This window comes from Vulpes vulpes, chromosome X, assembly GCF_048418805.1.
Source record: "Vulpes vulpes isolate BD-2025 chromosome X, VulVul3, whole genome shotgun sequence".
Lineage (NCBI taxonomy): Eukaryota > Metazoa > Chordata > Mammalia > Carnivora > Canidae > Vulpes > Vulpes vulpes.
This window is the reverse complement of record NC_132796.1, coordinates 79,008,820-79,025,632: the sequence shown is the minus strand read 5'-3', so window position 1 is coordinate 79,025,632 and position 16,813 is coordinate 79,008,820. Positions and strand designations below refer to the sequence as shown.

The following is a 16,813-nucleotide window of genomic DNA, read 5'->3' as shown; positions in this document are numbered from 1 at the left end:
TTGTCTTCCAGAGGTTTTCACACTTCAAGACAATATGTGATAGGATGATTCTTTCATAAAGTGGGAGATGGGTGATAGTGAAAAGGGATGTGGGAAATGGGATTATTCAAAGCATATACACAGGCAGTTCAACTCCAGGAGAAAGTATATATGAAAGTTGAGTATTTGAAAATTGATTCCTTTGAAATTATGCCTGTGTAGTTCTTGGAAATTCCTCATGTATCCAAAGGGGTACGGTTATCTCAGAATGAAGATGACTGAAAAAAGATCAACAATTCTTAAACCTAGTGGATCATCCTAACCATTGGAAACTTTTATAAAAGAGGTTTGGGATGGGTCTAGGAATCTTTTCAGAAGATCCCCAGGTTGAAAATCATTGATTTAGCCTAATTAATTTTTTTCGGAGGAAAAAAATTGGATCAGAGAGAGGTTACTAACTCAAGGTCATGTGAGCATGAATGACAAATTGGCATAATTGAAAACAGATGGATTTAGCATTGGTAGGTGTTGAATTCAGTTATCTCTATCATTGAGTGTGTGGGTTTCAATTAGTCATTTAAGCTCTTAGCCAGTTTTTTGTGTGTGTGTATGAAATATAAGAAAACAATACTTGTCCTATATTTTTCTTGATCGTAGTTGTGAAAATCAAATTAGAGAATGGAAATCAACATGCTTTTTATTTATAAAGTAATTTAAAAATAAAACTCACATCAATGCCAATTGAGGACAAGGCTGGAAATAGCCCTGGTTTTGGAAAGAAAAGAAAAGGAAGACGTACATAAAAGGAAGGCCCACAATGATGAGGACAGAGGAGTTTGGTTGCATCTGTGCTTTAGGCTACCCACAATGATGCAGAATTCTGAATTTTCAGAGATAATTTTGAAGAAAAATCTCATGAATTCTCAACGCCTCCTATATTCGAAAATTATAAGGCTTTAATAGACTAATGATTCTTAGTATTTTTTTTTGCTCCTATACAGAACGGTTTTAGTATTGCATCTGTGACCTCCACCTTCTTTTTTACACACCATAATCCTTTCACTAATCCAACACAGACTGTATTTATTGGATCATGTGATTGTTTCCTTAATAACATCAAAGCTATAGCTGTCCCCATTTTTTGCTTAGCCATCAAGCTCTCTTCAAGTTGACCCCTGTGGGAGCCATAGATGCGATTGCAATCTGAGATTACCCTTGGGATCTTGGGTCCTATATATATCATGGCTTTCCTATGTCTGAGGCTTATACTGTACCTTAGTCAGGGCCAGTTTGTAGCCTTCAAGTCTGAATACATAGTATGACAGCCCTTGTTTGATCAAAGACATGCATTTTGAAAGCTACGGTAATGTACTGGATAACAGATTCCACTATCTCTTTTAATTACATTTTTAAATTTCACGGTGCTCAAAAATTTCCAATGGTTCCCTGACTTCATAGGTCAGGGATTTAAAGTTTACAAGCTTGATTATAGGTATAAGTTAAGACTTTGATAGTGAAAAGAGAATGGCCTAAAAGGAGAACAATTTTATGGGAAGAAGACTAGAGAGATTTATGTAAAAGATAAGAATATTTTCACAGTGAAGATTTGTCAATTATAAAATTAGAAAAAGAAGATGTTACATAAAGAAAGTAAACAAAGTAAGGAAAAATAGTAGAGGAAAGATGAAAAGGAGACAAAGAAAAGTAGAAGTGGGAGAAGAAAGTTATTGGGCAAACTCCTACTTTATTTGGCTTCATAAAATGACCTCGCCTGTGAGAAACTGGAAGCCCAGACTATCTTCTTAAATGTCTCTATGGAGACAAAGGGGATAATGATCCCCCAAATTGGCAGCCACAGGTCAAATAAAAGGGTTTGAAATCCAAAGTCAAAATTCCACAAAAAGAAATGCTGAGGATTGGAAGAGGTATTGAGAGTCATCCAGTCCAGCCTCATCCCATCAACCAATCTGTCCACCAAAGTACAGAAAAAATGCATGGGAACACAATTACATGAAGTGTATTTTTATTTATTTATTTATTTAATTTATTTATGATTTTATTTATTTATTCATGAGAGACACAGAGAGGCAGAGACACAACACAGCCAGAGGGAGAAGCATGCTCCATCTAGGAAGCTGGATGTGGGACTTGATCCCGGGTCCCCAGGACCATGCCATGGGCCAAAGGTGGCGCTAAACCGCTGAGCCACCCAGGCTGCCTTTGAAGTGTATTTTATATAGAAGTATGGTGTTTTTGTATGGCTTTAATCTACTCTGATAATACTTTACAAAGGTAAAACACTTAATTTAGGAACTATAAACTAGCATAATTAAGAAATGACTTTACTTTCATTAGTTTAGAAAAGCAAGATTGTCTTCAGAACTTTTAACTTTATGAAGACTAGTATCAGAGAAGAAAAAACTATGTCCAATGAATAAACACTGCCTATTTAAGTCACTGTTATACTGTAGAGAGCCCAGGGAATCTATTTCCTTAATAATTAAGCTAAAAAAGTACATGTGGCCCTTCCCAAAATGTGCTGCTTTAGGCCAAGAATTGTACCTCATACTAGATAACTAAGTCATTTAAAGAAAAGTTATTATTTATGTAAAACTTACAGTGAATACATTTAGCTGCCCTTGACATGGTATTCAATTTTCAAGCCCCAAAAGAATTAGAGAGATACACTTTGTCCAAGGCTACTCCAAAATCCAACAGGATTTTCAAAACAAAACAAAATGCACAGTAAAAAAAAAAAGCCAATTATCTCACCCAAGTCTTGACCGTGAGCTCTTTTATTTCCTTGGACATATAAGAGAGAAAAGCCTTCATAAATCTGGACAGTTCCATGTGGGCATTGTGGTGCATCTGTTGTCTGGCTGTGACGTGTGATGAGGAATCCATGGGCAATAGAGGAAGTTCCTGGAGGACCTGGAGGACCTTGCATTCCATCTGGTCCAGGGGGACCATCCAAACCACGGGTACCTATTTCCATGGAATCGTCAGTATATGAAATTTAAGTAAACTCTGATCCACTATTATGGCTACTGACAATACAGTATAACCTCATTTGATTTGTTAATATAGTCAATATTTATAGAGTGCGTATTAAGGTACTATCAGATATGGATGTGGAGATAAATTAAATATGGTCCCTGCCCTCAAAGAGATTTAAATACATATTTTTTCTAATGGAATTGGTTGACAATATTAGGTACTAAATGAGTACTGGGCGATGGAAAATTAGATGGGAAGAAGTGATTCTTATTTGGGAAGTCTGTGTGTTATCTAGTCTCTTGCTCTACTAAAGGAGTCCAAACCCCATGACAAAATTTCAGTTTGTTTTGTTCATCAGCAAAAAAGGAAGGGTGTGGTTGCCATCAGTCTGCCAGTTTCAGTGCTAAAAACATTTCCTTTGAATCTGTCTGAGGAATTATTCTCAGGCATACCTTTTTGTTTAGAGAATAGGCACGGCACTACTAAAGCAGCCTTTTCAAAATGTCTATTTTCAATTTACTATTTGTTCCCTTTCTCTGTTTAACTTACTGATTTGAACTTATTTTAAAATTCTCTTTATGTACAGGCCTTTTGCCACTGTATATATGCATTTGCATTTTGGGGAAACTCCACAGCAATGCCCATATGTGATGAAGATGACACTAACTTGTTTCTTCCCTGATATACAGTTAATGAAATGGTAGAATATTGGTTCCAGGAAGGCCATAGGTATTATCACTTTGCCTTACTGCCACTGATATTTTTTGCCAATAGATATTCTTTATGTTTATATTATTTAGTTATATTTATATTGTCTAGAGTTGCTAACACATATTAAAAATCTACTAAGGTAATGATTTTTTGTTTTAGCAATCTTCAGTGTTTTTTTATTTTAATTTTTTTATTGAAGTATAGTTAACAAAGTATTATATTTGTTTTAGGTATACAATATAGTGATTCAACAGTCCTATACATTGCTTAGTACTCATTATGATAATGAGCACTCTTAATCCCCTTTTTCTATTTCTCTCACCCACGGCCCACCTCCCCCCTCTGGCACCCACCAGTTTGTTCTCTGTATTTAAGAGGCTGGTTTTTTGTTTGTCTCTTTTTTCCTTTGTTTGTTCATTTGTTTCTTAAATTTCACATATGAGTGAACTCATATGGTATTTATCTTTCTCTCTCTGACATTTCACTTAGTATTATACCCTTTAGGTCCCTTCATGTTGTTGTAAATGACAAGATCTCATTTATTTTTTATGGCTGAGTAATATTCCTGTGTGTGTGTGTGTGTGTGTGTGTGTGTGTATCTTCCATATCTTGGCTATTGTAAATGATGCTACAATAAACAAAGTGGTGGGTACATCTTTTTGAATTAGTGTTTTGTTTTCTTTGGGTAAATATCCACTAATGGAATTACTGGATCATATGGTAATTCTATTTTTAATGTTTTGAGGAATCTCTCTCTTTTTTTTTTTTTTGGAGGAATCTCTATACTGTTTTCCACAGTGGTTTGCATTATCATCAATAGTGCATAAGGGCTCCTTTTTCTCCACGTCCTTGCCAATACTTACTATTTCTTGTCTTTTTGAGTCTAGTCATTCTGATGGGCATAAGGTGATATCTTGTTGTTTTGATTGCATTTCCCTGATGATTAGTGATTTTGAACATCTTTTCATGTGTCTGTTGCCATCTGTATGTCTTCTTTGGAAAAGTGTCTATTAAGCTTCTCTGCCTGTATTTTTTTATTGCAAGGTGATTCAGATTCTTTTTGTAAGTAGTTTGAGAACATATTGGAAATCTACTGGATATCAGATTCAATATTATCAGGAACACCTATTAATGAATGAACTAAAAACCTGAATATCAATTTGTCATCTCAGCGTAAGATGCCACTCTGACTCTCAAAGTTCTAATGGGGAGCACTTTAAAAAGTGCTCTCTCAGACTTGAGACTACTATCAACAGCAGTGTTTTACTTGTCTTACCTGGCTGGCCTGGCAGACCTGGGTCTCCTTTGCGCCCTCCAGCGCCGTCAAAGCCAGGGAGTCCATTGCGTCCTGGATCTCCTGGAGGGCCAATTGGACCTACAGGAAAAAAAAGGGACTTCAAATATGGGTATGATAATTCCATATCTAGACAAATCTAGGAAATTTAAGGTCCTTGACTGTCACTAAATTCATAGTCTGGTCTTGTCTTTAATCCAGGCACACAAAGGAACAGCCTAAGCCTGGGACAAAAATTTACCTTTAGTTTTAAACAATCAGTTTGTCTCTGTGGAGATTCCCCTAATATGGCAGTTGTGTTCTCTTTGCCTCAGAATTAAACAGGAGAGCAAAACCTAACTTTTGTTATCTTTCTCCCCATAGGTAAGGTTGTTACTGCCTGGTACACTTAGTTTATGGAAAGACTAACAACCAACCACTTAGTAAGCAAGAAAGACTGAAGTTAGTTTCTAGCTTTCTTGTATAATCAAAATTGGCTGTATAGAGTCAAATGGCCCACTAGACAAGAGTTAGTTTAAAAATTATGGGGTACTTGATGGGATGAGCACTGGATGATATGCTATATGTTGGCCAATTGAACTCCAATTTAAAAAAAACCAATACTATATGATTCCACTTACATGAAATACCTAGAGTAGTCAAACTCAGAGACATAGAATAGAATGGTGGTTAGCGGGGGCTGGGAGAACAGGAAGAGGGAAGTTACTGTTTGATGGGTACAGAGTGTCGGTTCACAAGATGATTTACATAAGTGGGTGGTGATGATGGTTGCACAACAATGTGGATGCAGCTAATGCCACTGAACTGTACATTTAAACATGTGTAAAATTAGAGTGGGGAAAATTAGAGAGGGTGACAAAACATGAGAGACTCCTAACTCTGGGAAATGAACAAAGGGTAGTGGAAGGGGAGGCAGGCGGGGGCATGGGGTGATTGGGTGATGGGCACTGAGGGGGGCACTTGAGGGGATGAGCACTGGGTGTTATACTATATGTTGGCGAGTTGAACTTCAATAAATAAAATGGTTAAGACGGTAAAAAAAAAATCATGGGGCATCATAGTGAGGAGTTGATGGCCCACCAAATTAGCTTTCTATCCTTCTGGTGGTTGGGATAGAGAAAGTACAAGATCTGAAATGCATGTTAATTTCATTATAAAGTTTTTATTTTTTTTTTTATTTTTTATTTTTTTATAAAGTTTTTAATAACATTAACCTAACCATTCAAATTAGAACAGCCAGAGGAACTAGCTAGAAGAGATTAGACTGGGCATAAAGGAAATTAGAGCATGAGAAAATTAACATTTTCAAGAAAAAAGGAAATGGGATCTGTGGTGGTCTGGTATTCTACTAGTTGTTGAGACTCCTCTTCTCAGAGACAAACTATGACAAGTAAAAGGAGAACTAGGGATATGTTCTCAGATAAGGCTTGGAAAGATGATCTGCAAAGGTACCTGGTAAGCCCTGAGGTCCTGGTAGTCCTGGTAGACCTTTTAATCCAGGCTGGCCTGGGATCCCTGGTGGACCAACATCTCCTTTGATTATAATACTCTGTCCTGAAGGACCAGGTAGTCCAGGGGGACCTAAGATGCAAAACATACAAATTGGAAGGAAAGAAAGACAAAGGCCAGAAGGAATGGATGCCAAAGTGTCCTAAGGTCGAAATAAAAATTGGTGCAAAAGAAACAAATTACATGCATTGAAATATTGGGAAATCTGTTAGGGAAAGCCATCATCTCACCCAGAAGACTAAAAGAAATAAATAATTTCTTTACTGTCAATGGAAAAATTAGGCCTATTGTCCCTATTTTCAAGCCTTGAAGCATGACTTAGTTACTCGAAAGTCTAACCCATTACAAATCTGTGAACACAGATGTCATGGGAAGAAAATTCTATTTCCTGACAAGTCTATTCTGATTCATTTTTAAAAATTTTTTAAAAGATTTTATTTATTGGGATCCCTGGGTGGCGCAGCGGTTTGGCGCCTGCCTTTGGCCCAGGGCGCGATCCTGGAGACCCGGGATCGAATCCCACATCAGGCTCCCGGTGCATGGAGCCTGCTTCTCCCTCCGCCTGTGTCTCTGCCTCTCTCTCTCTCTCTGTGACTATCATAAATAAATAAAAAATTAAAAAAAAAAGATTTTATTTATTTATTCATGAGAGACAGAGACAGAGAGAGAGAGAGAGAGAGAGAGGCAGAGACACAGGTAGAGGGAGAAGCAGGCCCCATGCAGGGAGCCTGATGTGGGACTCGATCCAGGGACCCCAGAATCACACCCTGGACCAAAAGCAGGCGCTAAACTGCTGAACACCCAGGGATCCCCTCCATTCTGATTCTAAAATCATTCTTAGTTACTGTTTGTTGTGCTTGTCAAGTGTTCCACTGAAGTAGTAAGGGAATTTAGTAGATGTCCTATTTCAGTTTATAGGACACTTCTATAAGTGTCCAGCAAAAAGAACTATTTTCATATTAAAAATATTTTCAATTAAAAACGACTTGCTCTTGTAATCTGTTCAACTGAATATGGCAAAGTTAGTAAAAAGCTAATAAAAATCTTAATGAAGCATTCTTGTTGGTCCTGCATCTATCTTAAACTTAAAAGATCTGGACTCAAAATTTTCTTAACAAAAGCGAGAGGTTAAGAGATAAGTAGTGTATGTTCTCATTCATTTGGGGAATATAAATAATAGTGAAAGGGAATATAAAGGAAGGGAGAAGAAATGTTGGGAAATATCAGGAAGGGAAACAGAACATAAAGACTCCTAACTCGGGGAAACGAACTAGGGGTGGTGGAAGGGGGGAGGAGGGCGGGTGTTGGAGGGGAATGGGTGACGGGCACTGAGGTGGACACTTGACGGGATGAGCACTGGGTGTTTTTCTGTATGTTGGTAAATTGAACACCAATAAAAATTAATTAAAAAAAAAATAGAGGAAGAGTTTTGCCTACTTCCTCTCAGTTATTGGGGATTGAGACTCTAAAAGTTGAGTTCAGGCCTAATGCAAACTTTCAAGTTCTTCAATGTGCTTAAGTATCAGTTATAACTAACTCCTAGAATAAGTCTTACCTGGTGGGCCAACAAGTCCTGGATCCCCCTCAGGGCCAGCTGAACCTGGTACTCCACTGGGTCCCTTCATACCTGCAAAGAAGATGCATACAATGGCACAGCAAAGCAACAAAGTCATAGCATTTACCCAGTCAAATCAGAAAATGGGTATCTTATCCCAAAGGAGTTTAATATAAAAGGGGAACTTCAAAACATTCCTTCAAATACCTGGAAATCCTGGAACACCAGGGAGACCAGGATCTCCTTTCATTCCATTGAGACCTGGCCGGCCAGGATTACCCTGAGAAAACAAAATCATTAATTTTAGAAAAAAAAATTGCAGGAGGGAGTGAGGTTATAAGTATTTATATTCATCTGTAGCACTTGCTCTAGGGTCAAACTTATAGGATTCAAATCCCAATTTTGCCCCTTACTAGCTTGTGTGACCTTGAGTTGATTATTTAACCTCTTTCATAGTTTTCTCACCTCTAACATAGAGAGATTAATAGTATCTACTTCATGGCTTTTTTGGTGAGGATTAAGTGAGATGGCTGCTATTAAGTACTTAGAAAACTGAATGGCTATATAGTATATACTTAATAAATGGCAGCCATTACTTTACTATCATGAACAAAGACACTATTTTTAGTGTAGCACTGAGGTGATAAATGCTTCAGTTAAAATCACATGTGCAGAAATGATAAAGTCTGCAAGACTTAGAAAAAAATATAGCAGGGCCTATTACTTGGGTTTGAGGGCCAAGAAAACTATGGGAAGAAGAACAGTTGAGATTAAGTCTAGAATAAGTATGGGATAATGAAACTTTATTAGTAGGAGTGTAAAAGGGGCAAACCCGGAACATATTATTCCAACATGTAAGAAATGGCTAAAAAAAACAGGGCATGTTAGGATCCAGCTTGAAGAAGTTTCCAAATCCAGGATAATTTGAGCAGTGGAATAGACAATGATAGTTTACAAAATTATAAAAAAGAGAATTTATGAGTCCATACTAAATAATAAACAGACAATACATGGAATAGAAGGGAGGCTTCGCCTATCAAAGGGCTGACTGGTAAATGTGGAATTAGGGCTAGAGGTAGAAAAATCATCATTTGCCACTATTCACTATATTCAACCACTACATTGTTTGGTTGAGGAAAATAAATAGATATTAAATATACAGGGAAATTTTGAGGAGGAGCAGTATATTTGCATGATCTTAATGTGTCTTTCCATAGTTTTGCTTATTAGTTACAAGGGGAAAAGTAGTAACCACGCAGTGGAGAAACCAGATAACTTGCTGGAATGATCAAAATTAAGATCACCATTGAGGAAGAGATGAACATTGTGGGCCTAAATGTCTGATGGAGGACACAACATCACTCATGTAGTATTCCAGCTGGGGATGCATAACTAGAATGAAGAAATAGCAGACAAAAGAAGGAATATTCTGTTTTAAAAACTGGGGGGGGGGGGGCGGCTCCTGTGAGGCTCAGTCTTTTAAGCGCCCAACTCTTAATTTCGGGGTCAGTTCATAATGTCAGGGTTGTGAGATCGAGCCCTGCATCAGGCTTCATGCTCAGCACAGTCGGCTTGGGATTTTCACTTTCCTTCTGCCCCTCCCCATTTAAATAAATAAATAAATAAATAAATAAATAAATAAATAAATCTATCTTTAAAAAACTAAAATAAAATAAAAAATAGGAAGGGGATACATTCCTTCAACAACGTAAAGATCATGAAATTTAGAAAAATAGTTTAGCAACTGTTTCAGATTGAGAGAGCATAGAGTGATATGACCGTTAGATGCAATGTATAATTTGGTCTATTTTAGAGGAAAACAATGCAATAAGGGACAATTACTAGGTCAACTGATATAATTACAGTACATAAAGTATAAATAAAAGTTTATATTGATGTTCAATTTCCTGAAGTTGATAACTGTGCTTTTATTGTATAAAAGAATATCTTTAATTTTAGGAAATTTTTTTAAAAGATTTTATTTATTTATTTATGAGAGACACACAGAGACAGGCAGAGACACAGGCAGAAGGAGAAGCAGGCTCCCTGCAGGGAGCCTGATGCAGGACTTGATCTTAGGACCCTGGGATCATGACCTGAGCCAAAGGCAGACCCTCAACCACTGAGCCACCCAGGCATCCCTACTCTTAGGAAATCTCATGCACAGAAGTATTTAGTGCTAAAAAAGCATGATAGTTGCAACTTATTCTCAAATGTTTCTCTCTCCCTCCCTCTCTCTCCCCATATACAAAAAAAAATATATATATAAATTATATATGCATACATAACATATAGGACAAAACATTAACAACTAGTCCATCTGGGTAAATGATACATGAAAGTTTTTTTGTTTTTTTTTACCATTCTTGAAATTTTTCTGTTTAGTATTATTTCCATTAAAAAATTAGAAAAGGTGCAAATATTAAGAACTTGCACAAAATAAAATGAATAGAACTTTATAATATTAGATTTATAAAATTTTGGTATCAAGCATAGAGGCATATGAACTGGAAGCACCTGGGAAATGAATAAGGAGGGAGTAAATAGAGAATGAATAAAGAGAGGTCTCAAATTTTAAGAGTATGTGTCTAGAAGAATAGTAATGACATGAGGAAAAAAGGTTTGTTGTTGGAAAGTTTTAAGGACTACTATTTTAGATGTTTTTTTTCTTTTTTTCTGCTATAAAGCAGTCATCAGAATTAAAAGATGAAGCCCAGGTTGTGCTGGTTGTGATATCTAACAACAATCCTCCTAAATGAATGCAAGCAGTGTTAATGATCCATAAAGAAGCATATAACTTTCTGGGTCACTTAAGCCAATATGGAAAGTATATGAATGCAAATGTGGAGATATGATATTTCCTTTTTACAGGTGAAGACAGAAACCTAAAGTATCTATCTGCCTTCCTCATAGACACAAAACAGAAGTGTTCAGTGGAGATGAAATTTGGCCCTAACTCTAATTTCAAAGTCTAAAATATCCCCACTCAACTATAATTACTTCCGTATGAATGGTCTTATCCACATGCAATGAATGCTCTAATATATTTGTCTTCTTTTATGAATTTGCTTTCACTGAAATGGAGGTTTCTCAAACTTAAGTAACATACATATCAATGACATCAAGTCAAATATCTTCTGAGGAATCCTTTAACTATAAAGTAGCAAAGTTCCTTTAGTTGGAAGAAGACAGAAAATCTGCCTTTTTCTTCCTTTGTAATTCACTGGTGAGGCATGCCTTAACCAGTAAATACTAATAAAAATAATGTAGCTTAGAATTCTCATTTTGTATGCAATATCCACATCCCTTTCTCATCAAATTTTTACTCCCATTTTCTACCTGGATTCCTGGTGGTCCTTGATCTCCTTTCAAGCCAGGCAAACCAGGTTGCCCAGGTTGGCCTGGGTTTCCTCTCTCTCCTTTAATACCTCCATTTCCAGGGAGACCCCGGGGACCTTCTGGACCTGGTAGACCTTGACAATGCACAACAAATGGCCATATTTCAGTATAGCATAAGAGTAGTACAAAAGCCTGGCTTTTAAAATATCAGTCATCTAATCCTATTAGTTTGCAGAATAAGATACAGACTACATCAAAACATACAGACCCGTGCTGACTCTCTAATATAAATTAGACTGTGTTCTTTTTGTTATTAACATTGGTTTGCAGTTCCTTTTAGTTTGCATTTTATTATATGTTAAATATTTTTTATTATATGTTAAATCTAATAAGCTCATAATTAAAGATAGGACTACTCAGGACATTATAATAAAGACTGCTTCTGTAATCCTTAAGTGTTTCACTTAAGCGAAAAGAAACAAACACCAGGGCAGCCCAGGTGGCTCAGTGGACACTGCTCTCAAATTGGAGCATACATCAGAATCCCCAGGAGAGTTTGATAAAACAGATTCCTGGGCTCACCCCCAGAGTTTTGGATTCAGAAAGACTGGAATGTGGCCCGTGAATATGCATTCTAACAAGTGCCCTGTAACTAAAGCTGCTGATTCCAGACCACACTTTAAGTAGCGTTTCTTAAAGGGATTCAATCCATTTGTCTCATTGGGATTATCAGCAGATTGCTTTACTTATAAATAGTTATTTTATAAGTGGTATTTGTAAGTAGTTTTATTCAGCTTTTATTACTACACAAGTAAGATAATTACTTAGGCAAAGTAATTTTAATTTCATTTTAGTGACATGCTTATTAATATATGGTAATATTCTAGCATCAGAGATTTATTAATTCAACATAGTACCTTTGAATTTATTTTAAACATGTTTTCATATTCTTTGCATTTCAAATATTTCTGAAGAAAAATTCTGCATATGTCTTGTGAATAAATACAATTATTTAAAATAGGATTTTGCTAAGCTATGTTTTTAACTTTTCATTCTAAAGATATCAGGTCCATTAAACAACCGAGATCTTATCAGTGGCCACATCTTTTGTCACTAGGTGGGAAGTAGCTGTTACTTGCTTGTTAAGCAGTGTCTGAAGCTAAAACCAACTAGTTCTGCCTTAAGAAACTAATTATGCATTAAATAACAAACAGGCAACAGACTTACACATTTTCTCCTTTGGTAATCTTAGTTTTTCATTGATTTCAACAAAAAACAAAAGTGTGTAGATTACTTTTGAAGGAAATATCATAGGCAAATGAATTTAGAATACTTGAGTTCATGCTTACCAATGGACAAAGGGTCATCTTTTTGATCTGAGATAAAATTCAGACTTTAGTTCCCTTCCAATACTCTTAAAACCCAGAATCAGTGACTACATGCTAAAAAGGCAGCATGGCATATGGATTAAGAATGCTAGACTGGAGCTGGAAGGCTAGGTAATCCCAGCTCCAATAATCATTAGCTGTTAGACCTTAGGAAGTTTATTAATCTCTTTGGGCTCAATTTCTTCTTCTTTAAAATGGAAATAAGAATAGTACCTACTTCATCAGGTTGATCCAAGGATTAAATACGTATAAATTACTTAACATAGTACCTGGTACATAGTAAGAATTATGTAAGAGGTTTTAAAAAATTATTACTACTATTACCTTCATTATTAGTAAAACTGAAAGTAAGAACATACCTTTAAAATATGAGCCCATTTAAAATTTTTTAGCTATTTCTGTGTGATTATTCTATATGGCCATGAGAAAGAGGAAGCAGGTCTACAACAGTACAACAATTGTTTTATCTTTAAATAGTTTAAATTATATAGTCTCCCAAGGCCAGCAACCAGGCAAGACACACTTAGAAATTCCTTTCCCAATCATAAAGAAAGGATTGGAGTAGGTTGTACTAAAATTAACAAACAAAAGCAACTGCTGAGTTCACACCCCTGGATAGGGTTTTCTAAGCAAAATTATTAGTTTCAACCATAATGTATAATATGGACTAGAAAACAGGTAGCAAATCATCTTACTGGGGAAAAAATAAACTGTTAATCAGCCTAACAATGACAAAGTAAGAGTAAGATGGGGGAGAAAAGGGAATCTTTCATGATCCTCTTCCCAGTCTTAAAAGTTATCAGAATATTTGAAAAAAAAAAAACTAGGCATATTATAGGAATTGTTCTTTCTGCTGTTAAAAGAAAATATTGGGAAATTTACATGTTATTAATTCAGACCTGCTATTCTGGAGTCCCTCAAATTTAAATTAATGATTTGCTAATGATATAAGGGACATATACGTATTATTTTTAATAGTACTCAATAGTAACCCTCTTCCACTTTTGAAAATAGCTACATAAACATATCAGAGCAATGTCAAGCAACAAAAATCAATATGCCAGATGCCTGTCTAAAAATCTTATTGCAGTCTTAAAGTACACTTAAAGTAAGTGTATATCCGTTTAAAATTCAACATGTCTTCACATATGTATTACCTATTATAAATAACTGAAGCTACAAAGACCTATGTCATTTCAAACTTGATTATAAACAAGTCACATTACCTTCACCAATATGCTAAATACCAGAGCAGGTAGTATTTGAGGATAATAGCCCTCTTCAATGACTTCTGAGTTACAGCAAAAAAAGTGCATTTCTCTTATCATACATACAAAACATTAAAAAAAAGAATTGACCAGTCTAACCTTGAAAACCTGGGAAGATCAGAGTTCACCAAAGCCCAAAGATCGATGTTAGCAGTATCAGACATCACACAGTACAAAATAAGATTATGAGTTAGAAGTGGTTCACATTATAGCACAAGTTAAACAATAAACCTCTTTGCCAGCATTTCTCATACCTACAGAATAATCAGTATGCAAACAGAACCATACAGAAGTATAGAGAGCCAAACATTTTCAAATAGAGCTTATTATAGGAAATAAGCTGCTAGTTTTCATTAATCCAAAAAATGGAAAACTCTACTAAAGATATCATGTTAACACTGCTACTATGGCTTTCCAAAAGTTAGCATCTCAAATATTAAAGTTGATAAGACAGTACCATTTCACTGATTGCCTTCCATTCCTTTCACAAAGGGATAATATTGGATAAATGCTTACGTTTATCTTGGCCTCCGCTTTCCTTTGGTAAAAACTCAAAAGTGCAAATTTCTTGATATGTTCAGACTACCTCAAAGAGGTACAGTTAAGTTTAAAGGCCTCATTAGACAAAAATACAAAGATCATAGGTGACTAAATGGAAAAATTAAAATACAAGTACACAATGGCCATTACCAACTATACTGCTATTTGCCTTCTTTGAAAATCATTCTATAAAGCCACATTCTGATTTTTTTCATAACTCATCAAGAAGCTTTCTTCTGTGAATTATTACTTATAACAAGTTATTCAAAGAGAAAGAAACAATATGTATTTGTTCACCATTGAGTGTTAAAGAGCTCAATTTTCCAAAAATGTGAAGACCATCAGTGAAAGGGTACATTAAAATATTTTGACATGCGATATCCTACCCCAAAACACAGAAAATATCACATTTTCTTTATTATTATTCAATGCACATATTAAATCAGAGTATTAACTATTAAAAGAAGGATCATTAAAAAAGATAAAAAGACTATAAATAGGAGAACTCTTGGTTAATGTTAATTAACTATAAACACAATTTCCTTTCCTTAGAAGTCTTGCTATGATTTATAAACTCTGAGGTTAGCAGAGAGAATAAATTGTGCTAGAGCCATGAATCCTAGGAATTAGAAGACCCGGGGTCCATTTTCAGTTCTACTGTTTACATCTATGGGACTATAGAGAATTCAATTTCCCTGAGCTTGTTTTCTCACCCACATAATGGCAACAGTGTTATCTGCCCTATCCTCCCTCACAGAGTTGTATTAAAGATCAAATTTCATTTAAAAAATATAGACCTTGGGCAGCCCGTGTGGCTCAGTGGTTTAGCGCTGCCTTCGGTCAAGGGCATCCTGGAGACCCGGGATCAAGTCCCACGTCGGGCTCCCTGCATGGACCCTGCTTCTGCCTCTGCCTATGTCTCTGCCTCTCTCTCTCTCTCTCTCTCTCTCTCTCATGAATAAATAAAATCTTTAAAAAACATATAGACCTCATATCTGCCATGTACAGGGTGCTACAGGGAACACAAAGATTATCTAGACCCAAATTCTGCCTTCAAGGAGCTTTTAATAAAAGTACATTATATGATATAAATGGTGGCATGTCACATAAATATAAAACATAACTGTTACAGCTAGGTAATAAAACTTTTAAAGAATTTGATAATCTGAAATTCAGAAGGCTAAAAATCAGCTTCTGTCTGTGTACATGGTTTCTAAACCACATAGAGCAAACTGACTCAAGACAACAGTTTGAAAGAGTCTGGCCACGCAATTAGTTAAATAAAATAGAATTCCTACCTAAGGTAATTCCAAGTTTGAGTAAAGGCATTTTATATATGTATTTGCTATAAAAGGATCAATAACTAGAATGCTTATAAAAGTATTAAAATATGTATTTCCATCTGAGAAAGTAACAAGGAAAAAACTTCAGATCATATCATAGCAAAACTTCTAAGATCTTAACTTCTAAGAGGTAAAATTTTAATAAGTTATATGCCAAATCAATTTTGTACAGGAAGTTCTCAATCCATTATTTCTCAAATGTCCTAACAAAGTTTAACTGAAAAAATAAAATAAAAACCCTAAAGTATTGTACATAAGTGGTAATAACTAAAGGTAAGCTGATGAATTTATTGGCAAATTTTAAATACAGTTTCCACTGAAGGTTGTAGTTTCCAACTGTTGCAAAGAAAACAACACCATAGACACCAGGTTCCAATAACTATGTAATTTAGAGTATATCTGGTAAATAAGATGTCAAATTGGTTTTAAAGTGGTATGAATACTAAAATCTGGAAGTGATCAAGGCCACAGACTTGTATGCAAGTCAGACAGGGGAGTACTCAAAATTACTTCAAAGAATGCCTGAAGTTTTCTCTTTATCATGGTGATAGTTAAATAGTATGCACTTGTCTTAATCTTTTTTATGACATCGATTTAGGAAAAACACAAGAAGCAGTTAATAGGGATTGATGAAACTTATAAGGTAACAGAAAACAAGAGAGTAGAGGTAAGGTCCAGTCTGCTATAACTAAGAGTCTCCTAAAATGGCAGAAGCAACTTTGCTTCATCACTTATTATAACTAGAATCAGAAGCCAGATCATAAGCATTGATCCATACAACTGCCATTATCAAAGGATGATATATGTTACTAGTAAAACAGACACTTAACAGAGCACTGGAAAGCCCTAAGTCAGATTCCCAGCTAAAGAGTATGACCTTGAGTAAGCTT

At 35.7% G+C, this 16,813-nt stretch overlaps 1 protein-coding gene across 1 annotated transcript in view; it reads right to left on the bottom strand.

The window, feature by feature from the left end:
- COL4A5 (collagen type IV alpha 5 chain) overlaps positions 1-16,813 on the bottom strand; it is a 270,709-nt gene that overhangs the window by 6,178 nt on the left and 247,718 nt on the right. Inside the window, exons 42-47 of the mRNA XM_026014911.2 lie at positions 11,385-11,518; positions 8,253-8,325; positions 8,046-8,117; positions 6,434-6,562; positions 4,964-5,062; positions 2,752-2,964 (exon numbers count right to left, since the gene is read on the bottom strand). Coding sequence (XP_025870696.1) covers positions 2,752-2,964; positions 4,964-5,062; positions 6,434-6,562; positions 8,046-8,117; positions 8,253-8,325; positions 11,385-11,518 — 720 coding nt within the window. The remainder of the gene's footprint in view (positions 1-2,751; positions 2,965-4,963; positions 5,063-6,433; positions 6,563-8,045; positions 8,118-8,252; positions 8,326-11,384; positions 11,519-16,813) is intronic.